We start from the raw sequence: 16,551 nt of genomic DNA, 5'->3' as shown, positions 1-16,551 counted from the left end.
GTCACAGCTTCTTGATGATCCCTATCTTCCCCAAAAGCCCAGCCATTATAACATCCATGGAAGCCTTGTCCTGGTTCAGCAAAGATATTCTTTTTTTTTTTTTTTTTTTTTATAATTTTTTTATTTTTTATAAACAGCAAAGATATTCTTGATCAAATTTAGCATAAATAAAAAAATCTTAGCTCAGTGGCTAAGATTGGGTGAAGCAGCTCTGGACAACAGGGGGCATTTAGTAGTGACAGCTGAATGACTGTGGAGACTTAGGAAGACGTGATCTCTGAGGGGCTATTTTATGAGAGGGCACACTTGTTCTTTATTACCTCCAAAGCAGGCTAAAAGCCCTTGGGTAAAGATCAAAAGTTGAATGACTAGAGCTGAAGAGTAGTGAGATAGACTCCCTCAAGATAGTGAAACCCTTGTCCTGGAGGTAGCTTTAAGGAGAAAAGTCTCAAATTTAGTCAGAAGCAGCCAACCCCAGGATGGCTCTCTCTTTATTCTGTGGAGACTATCATCTACAGGATGAGATGCCTGTATTAGCTCCATATCTAATGAAGGTGGAGTTCCTTCCCGCCATCTCCCTTAGCCCCTGCCATTCCTCTCTCTCTTCCTTCTGTTCCCATTTCCCGGGATCCTGACATGAAGGAGAAAATGGAATCCTTGTTCCTCTCCTAACTAGCAAACATACACTAATGTATTTCCCTGCTTTCCATGTATGTGCACATTAAAAATTTTTAGCGTAGAACGTATTTTTGTAAGAAATGAGACTGTCTTATTTTATGTCTTCTATTTATTTAGTCATTTCTTCTGTATATCACTTACTCCCCAGTTACCAGCCCATTAGGAGGAACCATTATACTGTCCTCTTAGGTTCTTTTCACTTCCCCTGATCCCTAATCCCGGCCAGCTGCTGCTGTTGTGACTCACAGAATAGATAAAGGAAGTGCATCAGACCTCATCCTCCCAAACTCCTTGGCTTGCTTAGCAGCCAGCAGAATACCCTGTGCTCTAAAACTCAGCCACCTCTTTGTCAGCCCAGCTGTTTTGGTGTGGTGGGAAGGACCTTTGTAAGTATATTCTGATTTCAGGATGATTTTATCAATCCGTCATCTTTTCCCTCAATACAGGGAAAGAATAGTAAGAAGAGCCACTGCTTCCCTCCCATGAACAGAGACCATCGCCGGATCATCCATGACCTGGCCCAAGTGTATGGCCTGGAGAGTGTGAGCTATGACAGTGAACCAAAGCGCAATGTCGTGGTCACTGCAGTCAGGTGGGTTGATCTTTCTATCACAGGAAGAACTGCTCATTGCAGCAAACTGGACCTCGGAAGCAAGGTCTATGAACATTTGCTTGCCTTACTTCCTCTCCTAGAAGAATAGATAGAAAATCTGCTTCTGGGCTAGCCTTTCTGATATGATCAAAAGGTCTGATCTAAAGGTCTGAGCCAGGGAGCACCTGGGTGGCTCAGTCGATTAAGCAACTGCCTTCGGCTCAGGTCATTATCCCAGGGTCCTAGGATTGAAACCCGCCTTTGGGCTCCTTGCTCAGCGGGGAGCCTGCTTCTCCCTCTCCCTCTGCCTACTACTCTGCCTGCTTATGCTTGCTGTCTGTCAAATAAATAAAATCTCTAAAAAATAAAAAAACAAAAAAATAAAGCTCTGAAACAGAGAGCAAAGCCCATATTTCAGTCCACAGGACAAACATGCCTAAAGACATTCAAGCCTCTTGTCTGCCCAATTTATGAGCAACACAGGAGGTAGCGTTTCGCCAGGCACAGGGAACAGACCCTAAGGACCTGGGTTGAGTGCCTGGCCATCGCATCTATCTATCCCTTTTTCCCTTGTCCTTCTGGCATGATGAAATCAAAAAATGCTGGACTCTGATTCAGGGCATCCCCCGTAAACAGTGTTTGCCATTAGAGGAAACTAAGGCTGTAGTGTGAGCTGGTGTGATAGAGAGGATCTAGGATCACTGTCAGAACTTGACAGAGTAGGTCCTTACCAATGAAGAAAACTTAAGTGCGGGACCAGAGGGAGCAGATAACAGGCCCAGGGAGAGGTGGGTGGAAGGATGAGGGTTAAATGACGGTGACCATGCCTGAGAGGAGATGGGTCACATCAGAGCGCTCAGCAGCAGCCCGTTTGAAAGTCCTGACTGGATTTCCAGCGGTCTGCCTATCTCCACAAACAAGTCTCATTTTTCAATACTTTGTGTTCTGACTTTTATCAGAGGGAAGTCCATTTGTCCTCCTACCACGCTGACAGGTGTCCTTGAAAGGGAAATGCAGTCACGGCCTCCACCACCAATTCCTCACCACAGACATCAGACCGACAAGTAAGGATCCTTCAGCTGCTTTCCAAAGGCCCTGTATTCAGAGGAGACAGCAGGGGCTGAACTGTCCGGGACTCCACTAGCCATTGGCTGCCTCTTGGGCCTGACCTTGGGGTGCTTGGTTCAAATAAGTCAGGTTTGGTCTACGGCCATACCACCCTGAACGCGCCCGATCTCGTCAAATAAGTCAGGTTTGACTGGAATGTCAGACCTTTGTTCATGTCCGAGAGCTCCCAAGTTTGATGTTTGTAGTGCCCACTGTCCCTCTGGGGAAAAAATCACTGGACATAACTTCTGTGGTGTAGGTGGTGACACTGGGAATTGGATTCAGTCTGTCACACCAGAGCATTTAGGAACATGACATGGTTCACTAAGTTATTCTGGAGGTGAAAGTCAGATAGTGGGTCAGGGTTGCAGTGTAGGTGGATACTTTTGTGTTTTGATCTGTCATCTGTATGGTTTGAATAATTTTTACAACAAAAACATGTATTCATAATTTAAAGAGAAAAGAAAACCACATTGGCAAGCAGCAGGTTTCAGGAGCAGGGATGGAGCACCATCCCTTTTTCCCTTACTGTGACTGAGGCAGCATTGCCGAAAGTTGCTCTGAAACCATGCAGGGTCCCCCAATGCTGTTCTCACCTTCCGCACAGCAGCCCTACCAGAACCTCTTATACAAAACCTATGGGAGGGTGGAAAGGGCAGTTCTACAGGGTCACCATGGTGGCCTTGGCAGTCGTGTTCCCGAGGACTGGACAGGACAGCTAGGTGTTGCCCACTGGGTATAACCTTGGCAGGGATTGTCTAGATTAACGTAGTTCCCCAGAACCAGCCCTGCTTCACCCCTGGAGAGCAGACGGCATGGATTCTAGTCAGCTCAGCTCCATATCCACATGGGCAGTGGTTTGGGAAACATGAAGGTATTCCACATGTTGTTCCACAGCTGTGTCCAGTACCACTTCATCATAACCATGTGGGATCTTTGGCCTGTTCATGCCATGCTTTTTTCCCCCTTTATTTGCTTTATTTTAGTATAAAACTTTATTGTGGAAAACTTTTCAGAGTAGAGAAATAGTGTTAATAGAGTGAACCCCTGTGTGCCCATCACCAAATTTTAAATAGTTCCCTGCTCATGTGGGCCCCAGTGTCTTATCAAAGCTTTGCAAATGGTAAATCAGCAGATCCTTAACTTTCTGTAGGCTTCAGTCTATTTCCCCCAAACAAGAAAAGATTGATTATTCTTTGTTTGCTTTTCAGAAATCCTGCAAGCAGTAATTTACAGAAAATAGCCAAGGAACCAGTAATTGACTACTTTGATGTCCAGGACTGAGAAGATCAAGATGCACTTAGATAAAAGAATGATTAGGTGTGATGGAGACTCGTTTGCCAGCAGATAAATCATGCTTGTTCCCAGTTAACTGCCTGGTGGACTCATACACAGTCTCATATACTGTCTTGTACTGATACGTCCAAAGCATGAGTGTGTCAGAAATCTCCTTGTCCTCTATTCTGTGTGTATAAAGTGTTTCAGTACGGCCAGATCTCTGACTTGATGGTCACTGGTGTATTTGCAGAGCCTCCACCATCACTGTGATTGCTCAGAGGGCCGGGGGAACATTGGGTTTGATTTGAACAAACCAGAATTTTAGCTTAAAAGTGGTATTTACTCATAAACTCCGTTGTCCCAATTCTCCATACTCTTCTTAAAAATGCAACATCAGCTGCACCTCACTTTTTGGATTAATCCAAACTGATCACAATCTTCGGAAGAGCACAAGTGAACTTCTTAGTCCAAAATACCAGATACATCCAGAATCACACGTGTTGTGATTAACCAAAAAAAATGTGTCTTTAACCAAAAACTCTCATAGGTCTGTCTGGCCGAATTTATCTTGGGGGTTCTTAATGCCATCAGTTCTAGACCTAGGAAAGGAGTCAGGGTGCTTTACAGAATTCCATTTTCTGGAGCTCAGAGGCGTGGCTCATACTACATCACTGGGTCTATCCTGTGACAGTTTAACTAGATATGCCACGATGGTAGAGGACAGAGAGCACGCTCCTCCTGCCTGGTTCACACTGTGGCCTCTGTGTACTGGCCAGTTAGCCCTAACTCCTTTTTGGTTGAGAAAGGGTTTCAGGTGGATTGACCTTTCCTGTGTTGCTTTCTCCCAGGCCAGGAGCAGCTGTACTGGCTCTCCTTGTCTCCGAGCTCTGAACTTCGGTTTAAGTAATCACAGAAGTATGTGGATGGTCCAGGACTTTTCCCAGCAGCCCTCTGGAGATAATCTTGAGTCTTTGTTAAGGCAAGTGCATTGACAGTTAACATTAGTTTGGCCATCTCTGCCTTGGCACCCCTTCGGCTTGGAGGGCAGACTTCCAACAACTTCTTTGTCCAGAGCAAGCCTGAGCCCCAGAGCAACAGATTTCAGAAGTGACATCCCAAAACTGGCACTTGGTTTTCATAGGAAGAGCAGGGTCACTCTTTGATCCTGACCCAGATAGTCTACTTTGAGAGGCAGCAGGTACAGGAGCAGGAAGCAGCAACTGGAGGGAGGAGATGGAAAACTGAAAACCACTTCTCTCTGGACCCATTTAGCACAGGGTCAGTGGCCGTGAAGACAGCAAGAAGCCCCCGAGCATCTGTTACATCTTTGAAGCAGTGGTTCTTTGGATGAACTGCTCATGGAGAACATCTCAGAATTCAGGAGGCAGGAGACTGATTCTAGTTGCCAACTCTGCCACATACATAGCTTGCCACTTGGTAGAATGGAGGTATCACCTGCCTCGTAAGGATTAAATGAGTTGCGATACATGTAGGTTCCTGATGTGTCATGAGTGCTGAAAGTTTATATAAATGATACTTGGGGGCACCTAACTGGCTCAGCTGGCAGAGCATCTGACTCTCAATCTTGGGGTCATGAGTTCAAGCCCCATGTTGAATGTAGAATTTATTTAAAAAAAAAAAAATGAGGGGCATCTGGTTAGCTCAGTCCATTAAGCTTCTGACTCTTGATTTCAGTTCAGGTCATGATCTCAAGGTTGTGAGATTGAGCTCTATACTGGGTGTGGAGCCTGCTTTAAGATTCTGCCTCTTCCTCTCCTACCCCTCCTCCACCCACCTCTTCCTGTCTCTCTCCCGCTTCCTCTCTTTAAAAAGAAAAAAAGATACTTAATATCTGGAAAATACATAAGCATCTTCTTCCTTCATACTATTAGCCAAGTTAAGGTACAGAATGCTAAACAGGCCCCTTCTGGTGAATGTGTATATGCCTACCCCATACAGCCCTGTGCTAGGGCTGTGGCCTGTTCTTTCATAGTGAGCCAGCAGAGGACACATAACTGAACAAATAATTATAATAGAATTAGTTGGTCTGGCGCAAATAAGTCCATAGTCTGTCATTAAAAGCTGAGTAGAGCAATGAGAGGCATTTCCTGTGTCATGGTAGGATATGGGATCGCTCTCATGGTTGGGAGAAGGGAAACGGGAGGAAACATTTGGGCTGAGTCTTAATGGCGGTAGACTGCTATTAGAAGAGAAGCAGGCCAAGGAAGGGTAAATAGCATAAGACAAGCCCAGGAATCTGGTTTGTGGTGGAGTTGAAGGGATAGTTGTCCAGAGTGGACAGACAAATGGAAGGACAGGTGATGAGGTTGGACAGGTAGGAAGGAAGGGGTCAGCTGTGGAAAACCACAAGGAGCCACTGGAGGGTCCTAAGCAGAGAATGGCATGACTGGATTTTTGATCCAGAGTGGGAATCAGCAAATGTTTCCTGTAAAGGTCCAGACGGCAAATATTTTAGGCTTTGTGAGTCTTAGAGTTTCTGTTGCAGCTATCCAACTCTGCCATCATGCTGTGAAAGTGGCCACAGACAATACATAAGCAAATGAGCATGATTGTCCCAGCAGCACCTTATTTTTACAGATACTGAAATGAGAATCTCATACAATTTTTATGTGTCACAAAATAATATTTTTTCCAGCTATTAAAAAAATGTAAAAACCATTCTTAGCTCATGGTTTGTACAAAAACAGGCAGCAAGCTGGATTTGGCCAAGGATCTTAGTTTGCCCACCCCCTTCTAGAGCAGTTTCTCAGCAGAGTGTAAAGAAGGAATTGGAGGATTAACTTGGAGGCAAGAGACCCAGCTGAGAGCTAGAGGGAGTGATCCAAGTGAAAGATGAGGTTGGTGGGGGTTAGCACTGCAAAGAGAAGAGATTCAGGAGATTGGATGCTTGGGGACAGCAGGAAGCTAACACCCCTAGGGTCGCTAAAGGGGCCCCAGATTTCTTCAGCAAGGGGAAGCTGCTTCTCAAGGGTTTGGCAAGACTTTACTTGAGTGGACTAAAAGGAGCCATTCATGGAGGAATCCCGTGGGCACCACGACCCCACATTATTGCTCCCTGAGAATCCAGTGATAGCATCCCTTCCCCTTTCAGTCCTACCCTCCTTCAGGAGATTACATATGGGGCCAGAGCTTTTCAGAGACCCAAGTTCTTATCTCTGGAATTCCCTCTGGCTTGTCCAGCAGGGCTGTCTCCTTTCAGCGGTGTGCCAGTCTGAGGTGCAGTGGGAGGTTGTCTTCAGGCTTGGAGATGAAAGCAGCCCTCCTGATCTCAGGGTCTGAGAACAGACCATCGGAGGGGAAGAAAGAATATCAGTCCTTTGGGAGAGGTTCAAAGTTTCAAACAGTGGGTCCTGTGATTAAGGTTTGGGGGAGGGGATCCTTCCAGCATGGTATTAGCCTTCCTGCTTCATGCCTGAAAGCCTGGAGACCTTGTTCTCTGCTAGTGTTGCCTTCTTTCTAAAATTGGGATGTGAATGCCTGGTCACCTTCACAAATCTTTCTTTATTAATCCTCCCATATGCCCTGCCATATCCATAGCAAATTTTTTTCTTTTCAAGCTCCCTACATGATGTTAGCACGGATATCCCAGACAATCTCTCATGGCTTTTTAGAGCCCACAAGTCCCCAGAGAACTGTAAGCTAGCCCAACCCCTCAGGCTACAAAGGCCTAGAACAGAAGGGACAAGGCTCCATGGTGTCCCTCTGTAAACCAGGCCAAGACTGGAACCCAGGCCTCAGGTCTCACAGTCTAGAACTGCCTCTAGGTCAGGAAGTGTCTGAGTCCTCAAGGAAAGGGAAACTGTTCCCCAAACAGAATTCCCTTGGGAGTCCTTCCCAGTGGCCCAGGCTACCCTCAGCCTCAGGCTTTATGTGGGTACTCTTCTTAGGCACACCCTTCTGGGAGACCTGGCTGAATATAAGCCAGCCAAATTGCTAGGATGCCTGATTGGCTGCCTCATCTCACTCTAAGAACCCTGGGCAGTTTGCTTCCAGTGTCTGGGCATTGGTTTCCCCATCTGTCATGTCAGTAATAGTTCCTGCCTGTGTGTTGTTCCAAACCACTGGAAGGGCAATGGGAGGATCTGAGAGGCTGGGAGAGTCTCCCAGTGTCATGTGTCATCTCAGCACAATCAAGCCTTCAGTCCATCCCAGGACCGTCTCAGAAGATAGCTTGCTTGGGGGGAAGGAACAGAGCAGTTGTGAAGCTGCTCTGGCAAGAGCTGGCCCTTTCAGTTACCCCAGGCTTGATGTAAGGGTGAGAGAGTCCAAAGTACTCAGCACCCAAAATTGCCCAAGAATCTCTTCTGATAGTGGGTAATAGCTTTTGAGCACTTAATATGCACCGAGCACTGTGATCATCTATTCCTCAAAGATCCTTAAAGTACATATATATATATTTTTTTTTTTTAATTTTTTAAAAGATTTTATTTGTCAGAGCACAAGCAGGAGGATTGGCAGGCAGAAGGAGAAGCAGGCTCCTCACCGAGCAAGGAGCCCAGTGCAGGACTCAATCCCAGGACCTTGGGATCATGACCTGAGCCAAAGGCAGATGCTTAAGCAGCTGAGGCAGGCAGGCATCCATATATATATTTTGCTTAAGCAGCTGAGGCAGGCAGGCATCCATATATATATTTGGAGAGCCATTTGTTTATTTTAGAGAGAAAACATGCATGCAAGTGGTGGGGAGAGAGAATCTCAAGCAGACTCCCCTGAGCTCAACACAGCTCAATCCCACGACCCTGAGATCATGACCTAAGCGGAAACCAAAAGATTCTCAACCAATGGCATAACCCAGGTGCCCCTGAACTATATATTACTATCTCCTTTTTACCAATGGGGAAACTAAAGTTTGAAGTTAGGTCACTTGCCCAAGATCAGCCGATGAATAATTGGGAATCTGAAATTCCTGTAAGGCCAGACTCCAAAACCTGTGTCCTCCACTACATACACAGGACAGCTCACACAGTTTACCTTGGAGTCGCTGATACTGCAATGTCTGGCAGATCAGGACAGGTGGGATGGAAGTTTACACTATGTCCTAACGTAGAGAATGCCGGCAACCACCTGAAGATGGTACTTTTCCTAGAATGGCCACGAGGGGGCAGTATGTATCCCCAAACCAGAAGTCTGGGGAGGGGCGGGGTAAGTGCTTCCTCTTGCCCTCAAAAAACCTTACTTAAAACTTTTTTTTTTTTTTTTAGATTTTATTTATTTTTTTGACAGACAGAGATCACAAGTAGGTAAAGAGGCAGGCAGAGAGAGAGGAGGAAGCAGGCTCCCTGCTGAGCAGAGAGCTTGATCCCAGGACCCTGGGCTCATGACCTGAGCTGAAGGCAGAGGCTTTAACCCACTGAGCCACCCAGGTGCCCCTTAAAACTTTTTAGTAGAGTTTATAACCAATATCATTATCATCCATTATTATCACCTCCCTATTTTTTTTTTAATACAGTTTTCTGTTTGTTGACATAAACCATGTAAACACAGGGAAAAACAAGTCACGCAGATGTCTGAAGGAAGAACAATCCCAGGCAGAAGAAACAGCCATTGCAAAGCTCCATCATGGAAACATGCTGTGTACCTTGAAGGAACAGCAAAGCCATCCAGCTATATGGGAATGAATAGGAGAGAGAAGCAGGTGCCTGGAAGCCATTGGAAGGCTTAGGGCGGAGGAGTGAAGGTTATGATTTGGCTTATTTTTTGAAAGGAATACTCCAGCTGATGTCTTGAGACTATAGGGGTGACTCAGAACAAAAAGGCTGGAAGATGATCAGAAGACCACTTCTGTAATCCAAGAGACGTGACAGTGGCTCAAACCTGGCTGCTGGTGATTGGGTGATGAGAAGGGGTTGGTTTCTAGATAATTTTGCAGGTAACACCTATAGGGTTTGCTAACAGCTGGGATGTGGGTGGGGTGTGAGAGAGAATGGAGTCGGGCACAACTTCAAAGATTTTGGCCTGAGCAGCGGGAAGATTGAATTTGCCATTTACTGAGATAGGAAAGAGTGTGGGAGGAACAGTCTTGAGGGATGAAAATCTGTCCAGTGGGTGGTTGTACATGGGAGTCTTAAGTCTGGAGACAGGATTGGACAGGAGATCTAATTTGGGGAGCTGTTGGCATATAGTAGTATTTACAGCCTGGTAAGGTCACACTGGGAAGGGGGGTGAAAGAGAAGAGGTCCAAGGACCAGGCCCTGGTTGCTCCATCATTTAGAGGCCAGGGAGCTGAGGAACAGGGCAGGAGTCTGACAATTCTGGAGCCAGAGCTGGGGGTTGAAGTTGGAGGACTCCGTGCTAAAGGGAAGTCCTGTGTGGTGGAGGTCTCTGGAGTTTTCCTCCTGGTTGCCTAGGAGAGTTGGGGCTTCTCTTGCTTGCCCTGATCATTGGAACCTTCATTGGAGAGAAGGGACTGGCCCCGTGGTACAAGTCAGTTAAGGCACCAGAGTATTTGGGTTCCTGGGGCCAGGAGTGATCAGGGGTCCTGGCTGCCTCCTCCCCTTTAGTCATCTCTTAAACATGGGCGCTCCCTAGAACTCCTCATCTCTCCCTGGGCCACCTCATCCACCTGCAAGCCTTTACCTGCCACTTTGGGCTTAAAGGCTCTATCTATCTCTAGCCCAGCCTGTGCCTATCCCTGGATGCCCCACAAGCACCTCTAGTTCAGCATTTCCAACCTCCAAACTGTCTCCTAGTATATCCACTACCTTCCACTCTCCCCTACCCCAGCACTGAGTCTCCCTCAGGAATTCAACTTCCTCCTAATGTTCCTGACCTGGGGCCAGAGGCCAGAATAGAGGTGGGAGTTCTGGGACAGTAGGGTGGACAGGAACACATTCTTGCTAGCCCTGGCTGAACTGTGCCAAGGGCCATTTGTGAGCCCCGTCTGAGGAATCCTCCTTATCAACCAATGGGGGTTTCACTGGGTCCCTGGAGGGCTCAACGTATCAGTCCTAGATTTATGACCTCATCTGTGTGCCAGGGTATACCTGGCTCTGAGCTGTGTGCCTTCTCTCTCTGCCCCTGACCCAGCCTGTGAAGCTCCAGCTGCCCTCATTAAGATCCCCCACTGGGCCCAGAGCCTGAGCATCCCCTCCAAAAGCCCCTGCACACTCCCTCCAGCAACCACCCACCCCTTGACTCCTGAGCACAGACACAAGGGGAGACCATGAGTTCTGGCACATTCTTCCTCACCCTGCTTCATCACAGCAAAATGACAGTGGCAAATCTGAAACCTCACTCCTCTGAGCTTCATTATCCCCATTTTACAGATGAGGAAAGTGAGGCCCAGAGAGGTTCAATGAGCTGCCAAAGCTCAGCGGAGGGCACTTGACTGGGGTTATTTGTTCATTAGGGGTCTTTGTGTTTTGAGTTTTTTCATTTTTTTTTTAAGATTTTATTTATTTATTTGACAGAGAGAGATCACAAGTAGGCAGAGAGGCAGGCAGAGAGAGAGGAGGAAGTAGGCTCCCTGCTGAGCAGAGAGCCCGATGCGGGACTCGATCCCAGGACCCTGAGATTACCACCTGAGCCGAAGGCAGCAGCTTAACCCACTGAGCCACCCAGGCGCCCCAGTTTTTTCATTATTTTAACTGTACCTGTATGTTATATATGCATATTTATAGGATATATTTCACAATTTAGAGACCAAGTCAATCTCCTCAGACCTCAGCTTCCTTGGATGTAAGATGGGCATGACGATGTGAGGACCAGGAGGGTGTGGAGTGGTAACAGCGAACACTGCCCACATGCCAGGCAGGATTCGTTTTCTCATCCCAGCGGCCTTGTGAGGTGGGAGCTGTTATTACCCTGTCTTACCTAAAGTCATCCAGCTAGTGAGCGGTAGAGCCAGCATTCGCATCCAGCCTGGCCGCCCTCTTTGTGCTCTCAGGGGCCACAGTATAGGCCCTGTGGCACCCAGGGGAGCTGGGTTATTCCTCTTTCCCACTTCAGGGTCAGCAAAGAGGTAGTGCCTAGCCATGGTCAGGCTGCACAGCTCTCAAGGGCCACAGCCTCCCCCCACTGGGGGCATCAGCACCCCAACCTGCCCAATATGGCTGCTCCCATCTCTTTCTGGGCTGCAGGACCCCATCTGAGGGAGACAGACACGGAATGCTGTCTGTGAGTTCCTGTCCTTTGGAAGGCCTGAGTGGGAGTGGGAGGGCAGGGAAAGACAGGGAGTCAGGGTCCCTCCCAAAGCCAGGACCACCAGGCTGAGGACCAAACCTTCATCTGCAAAGTCCTGGAGGAGCCTGGTCTGGGGCTGGGAGTTGCTCTTGCCCTACGCTGTCCCCCGTTCAACCACAGCCTCAGTTGGGGTGGGGGAAAGGGAAGCGAGGTCATGACATGACTGCAAAGTACTGGAAGAAGTCAGAGCTGTGGGGCTTCCCCCAGACCCCAATAAATCCAAGCCTCAATGCACAGAGAGGGAAACTGAGTCCCAGAGAGGAGAGGGATTCTGTCCAGGTCACACAGCCAGCCTGTGTTGGGCCAGCACCTAGGAGAATGAGCGCAGAGACAGGACCTTCATGACTCATATCCCAACCTGGCTCTCAGAGCTAAACAGCTGCGTCTCCTGGATCCAAGCCAGGGCATGGTTACAAAAGTGTGTGTGTGTGTGTGTGTGTGTGTGTGTGTGTGTGTGTGTGTGTGAGTCAGACAGCAGAGCTAAGAGCCAGGGATCCACAGGGATGGTGAGACCCACCCCATCTCACCCCACCTCTGCCTACCTGCCTGCCTGCCTATCTGCCTCTCTATTCCAGAGACTTCCCTTACCTCTGCGCCAGGCCTTGGCCTTACCTCTACCCTGGGCCTGGCCTCGGTTCACCTTAACCTGCTTGTCTGACCTTATCTTCTTCCACTCTTCCCTTTCCCCATTCCGGCAGTGGTCCTCCACACTCCCACCTGAGGGCCTTTCAGTGGCTGTTCCCTCAGCCTGGCATGCTCCCTCTCCAGGTGTCCACATGGCTCACTCCCTCCCCCCTTTCAGGTCTTTATGCAGACTCACCTTCTCCGTGAGGTCTTTGGGCTTTACAGCCCCACATGCTTCCTGTCCCTCTTTGCTACTTTTCCTCCTTAATATGTATCACTAACACACCCTGTGTCTTGCACAGAATGTTGGTTCTATGAGAACAAGAAATTTAGTTTCTTTTTTTGTGCCTAAATCCTCTGCACCAAAATGGGGTCTGGCATGTTATAGAATTTCAACCAACTTCTGCCAAGAGAATGAAAGGGATCTGTGCACAGAAACACTCTGTGACCACGGTCAGGGCTCATCAGAGCCTGACCATCAGGATCCAAATCTGCAGGGTATTTTGGATAATGGGCCTAGTGCAGGTCTGTGCAGAGCGGTAGCCAGCAGGCAGGTTCTGGACGGACCCACTGACTGTCCTACCTCCAAGGCCACCTCCCTGGGACATGAGGGTGGCAGAAGGCTGAAGTGGTCAGCAAGGGGGATAGAAGAGGAGGAGCCAGAGCCCTTGGACCCACATACACCTCCCACCTGTGACTTAGGCCTTAGGGTCACTCTGCTCTGGAATGCCAGGAATGAGAAAGGCCACCCTTCTCATGTTCACCAGGCCACTGAGGCAGAGAGAGGGAGGCATCTGGCTGGGACTTACAGCTGTGGACTCCTCCCTGGTCACTCCCAGGCCTGATTCGCTGGCTCAGCTCCTCTCACTTTGAGATGTCAGACATACTCAAGCCTCTCCCCTTCATCGCTGGACCCCTTGTCATCAGCACCTTCCACACCTATCACTTCCAATAGCCTGTTCTCCAATAGCCTCTTCATCTTTTAAAACATAGGATACCTACAAATGAATATATGTCACAGTTATATGTTACAAAGCACAATCATTTACAAACCTATAAATTGACCTCCGACTCCAGAACTAGAAAAGTAATAGTTTATACTACCCAAAGCTCTTCCCCATCTCATCTCCCATTTCTGTCTCCCTGGACAAACCATCCCCCCCCCCCTTTTTTTTTAATATTTTGTTTTGTTTTTATTTTTAAAGATTTTATTTAACTCAGTGAGGGGCTCAAACTCACAACTCCAAGACCAAGAGTCATACCTCCACAGAGTGAGCCAGCCAGGCACCCCTATCCCTTCTTTTTTTTTTTTTTTAAAGTAGTTTTATCTGGAGATACCTGGATGGCTTAGTTGGTTAAGCATCTGCCTTTGGCTCAAGTCATGACCCCAGGGTCCTGGGATTGAGCCCTATGTCAGGCTCCCTGCTCATCAGGGATCCTGCTTCTCCCTCTGCCCCTCCCCTATCTTGTGCTTGCTCTCCCTCGCAAAAATAAAATCTTAAAAAATAAAGTGGTTTTATCGCACATGTATGCCCAAAGAATATATTGCTTTTGGCTTGTATTTCAATGATATCCCTTGGTGTCATTCTGTATGTAGTCTACTGCATTGCTGTTTATGCCTTCCACACTTTGTCCGTGTTGTTACAGGAAGCTGTCGTGCCTCCGTTTTCACCGATATATCATGTCCTGTTGTCCGTGACTATACAGCAAGGTAAGTATCTGCTCCCCTCCTGATGGACATTTGTCTTTGATTGCAGGGCCCGGTGATCACCCACCTTGCGCGCTCCTCAGTCAGGTGCGCACTCCACACCTCCCAGCCACCTCCCAGCCATGCTCCCAGGACGGTTCACTGACCCTTCTTTCACTCTCCCATGGCCCCCGTGGTATCCACACAACCATGACTTCCTCAACCGCCATCTTCAACTCTCTTCTGATCTCCAGACCACATAAAAGGCATAATTGTTTATTGTGCACTTATTCTGAGCCAAGCACTGTTCTCAGCATAGTACACATTTTATTTCATTGAATAGTCACATATACCATTCACAAATGGTAGGTAATACGCGATCCCTTTTACAAATGAGAAAACAGAAGCCCAGAGAGGTGGAATAACTTGTTCAAGATACATACCTCTTACCCCCAAGTCCCACAGGCAACTCAAACTCAACATGCCCACGATGTAACTTATCTTCCTCTCCAAATCAGTTTGTCTCCCATGAACACTCAGGTGGCACATCTCCAGTGCCCCAGGCCCAAGCCAAAAACTGAAGTCAGCCTGATCCCCACCGCATCCTTGCCCACTCCTCCCAATCTGAGCCCAAGTCCTGTGGGCTTTACCTCCTCCGTATCTGGTGAATCCCCTTTCTCCCATCTGCTGCTCCTCCTGGATTATTGCCTCTCACCGCACTCCCTCGCAAGCTCCAGTCTCCCCTTTCCCAGCAGCTTGCACACTGCAGCTCAGGCAGGCTTGCTAAATCTCATCTCACCATGTCCCCAACTCCCGAAGAAAGCCCAGCCTCCTCGCCTCCCTCTCCTCAAACTGCAAAGTGCAGCAACCAACCCCAGAAAGGACAACACTTGTCCTCCACTTGGCTCTGCCTCCTCCCCTGGGAAGCCATCCCTTGCCCCCGCCCCACAGCTGGATGGTGAGCCCCCTCTGAGCCCCACAGCCCCCTCTCTGCCACTTAGCTCCTTCCTCATGATTACCCATCCTCATCAGACTGTGATCCTCGAAGGCAGAGGCTCAGCCTCATCCACTTCAACATCTCCAGTGCCCAGGCAGGGCCTGCACACAGGAGGTTCTTAGGAATTGTTGAAAGGCTAAATGGACAATGACAGGAACCATGGGTGATGCTTTCTGAGTCCCAGAAAGCAGGGTAATTCCTGTTTGATCCCAGAGTGGGTGGGGATGCTGGCTGCCACCTCCCCCCCAAGCCTCTGTGCCTGTCCCCTGAACCCCATGAAGCCATTTCCTGTCCTGCATCTTTTGGAAGAACTTCCTTCTCTGCATCTTCCTTCTGACTCCGGAAAGACTTAGTGTGGGAGAGCTCTGGCACTGGTAGCAAAAAGAAGAAACAAACCCTTCACCTACTTTCAGTCTACATTAGACCTTTTCAAGGTGGGCGGTGGTTTTTCCTCCAAAGGTAAGAACACTGATTCTTGGAAGAGAAAGATGGAAAAATCTTACTCTCTTTTGTATAAAGCACATATATGTATATATACAATACTTAAACACATATAGTATATCTGTGGTATTAAAATGCCATGTGATTAAGAAAGAAAATGTCTAAAAGGCTTCTGAGGGGAGCAATAATGAAAAAAAAAAAAAAAGGGGGGGTTGAGAAACTCTAATCTACATGCTTGGGCCTCACTTTGTCTGGTCTAGGACTAGCCAGAACTGAGGGAGACTAGAGTCCTATCCCAGGGAAGCTCAAAGTATCCCCAGAGCTTACCTCCAGCTAGCTGCTGTCCTTTCCCCAAAACCATCCCTCCCCTACCCTATGCCTCGAAGTCCACCATTCTGTGTCTGACATCCTTTAATCTCCTGTTCCTACTGAGGCCATAGGTCAGGTCTTCCCCCATTCCACCCCAGTTCCCAAAGCTGGGAGGAGTTAGAGACCCCTCAGCTCTGTGCTCCAGCCTTGGGCTACTGCATAACCCTGGAGTTCCTGGAAGAATCCAGTAGGGAAGCCCAACCACAGGAGGCACCCAGGAAGTGGGGGTGCCGCTGTGTTGGACAAGGCTTTCTTTATTGGAGTGGGGGGATAGGGTCACAAATAATCTTTCTTAGAATTGCTCCAGGAGGATGGGGTCACTTAAGGGGGCAACAGTTCGGACTGTGGGAGACACAGAGACAGGGGTGAGGGGAGAGGTCGTGGCTGGGTTTGGCATGGTCTTGGGCAACACAGGTATTCTGCGGTCTTCAGACATCATGGAGTCCTCCAATATGTGGGGCCTCCGTGTGATGGTGGAGCCAATGAAGACCAAGTAGATGATGCCACCTAAGTAGGCACCTAGGAACGGTGCCACCACCGGCACCCACCACCAGTCCCGGGCCCTGCAGGCAAGAG

The 16,551-nt window shown here is 48.3% G+C and overlaps 2 protein-coding genes across 19 annotated transcripts in view; one reads left to right on the top strand and one right to left on the bottom strand.

Moving 5' to 3' along the window:
* The window catches only part of NFX1 (nuclear transcription factor, X-box binding 1), an 81,405-nt gene extending 77,533 nt beyond the window's left edge, over positions 1–3,872 (top strand). For 6 of the 11 annotated variants that reach the window (XM_059141543.1, XM_059141540.1, XM_059141539.1 and 3 more), the window contains 3 exons: positions 1,125–1,270; positions 2,230–2,334; positions 3,589–3,872. In XM_059141543.1, coding sequence (XP_058997526.1) covers positions 1,125–1,270; positions 2,230–2,334; positions 3,589–3,661 — 324 coding nt within the window. In that variant the 3' untranslated portion in view covers positions 3,662–3,872. Of the gene's footprint in view, positions 1–1,124; positions 1,271–2,229; positions 2,335–3,588 lie in introns of those variants that run through there. The other 5 variants (XM_059141547.1, XM_059141546.1, XM_059141545.1 and 2 more) reach the window with 2 other exon arrangements.
* A 10,556-nt stretch (positions 3,873–14,428) lies between these two features.
* Positions 14,429–16,551, bottom strand: part of AQP7 (aquaporin 7) — a 43,336-nt gene continuing 41,213 nt past the window's right edge. For 7 of the 8 annotated variants that reach the window (XM_059142073.1, XM_059142072.1, XM_059142071.1 and 4 more), the window contains one exon: positions 14,429–16,538. In XM_059142073.1, coding sequence (XP_058998056.1) covers positions 16,268–16,538 — 271 coding nt within the window. In that variant the 3' untranslated portion in view covers positions 14,429–16,267. The remainder of the gene's footprint in view (positions 16,539–16,551) is intronic. The other variant, XM_059142076.1, reaches the window with a different exon arrangement.

Source organism: Mustela lutreola, chromosome 12 (genome assembly GCF_030435805.1).
Source record: "Mustela lutreola isolate mMusLut2 chromosome 12, mMusLut2.pri, whole genome shotgun sequence".
NCBI lineage: Eukaryota > Metazoa > Chordata > Mammalia > Carnivora > Mustelidae > Mustela > Mustela lutreola.
Note: the sequence above shows the minus strand (reverse complement) of the source record. Positions and strands in the feature narration are given on the sequence as shown.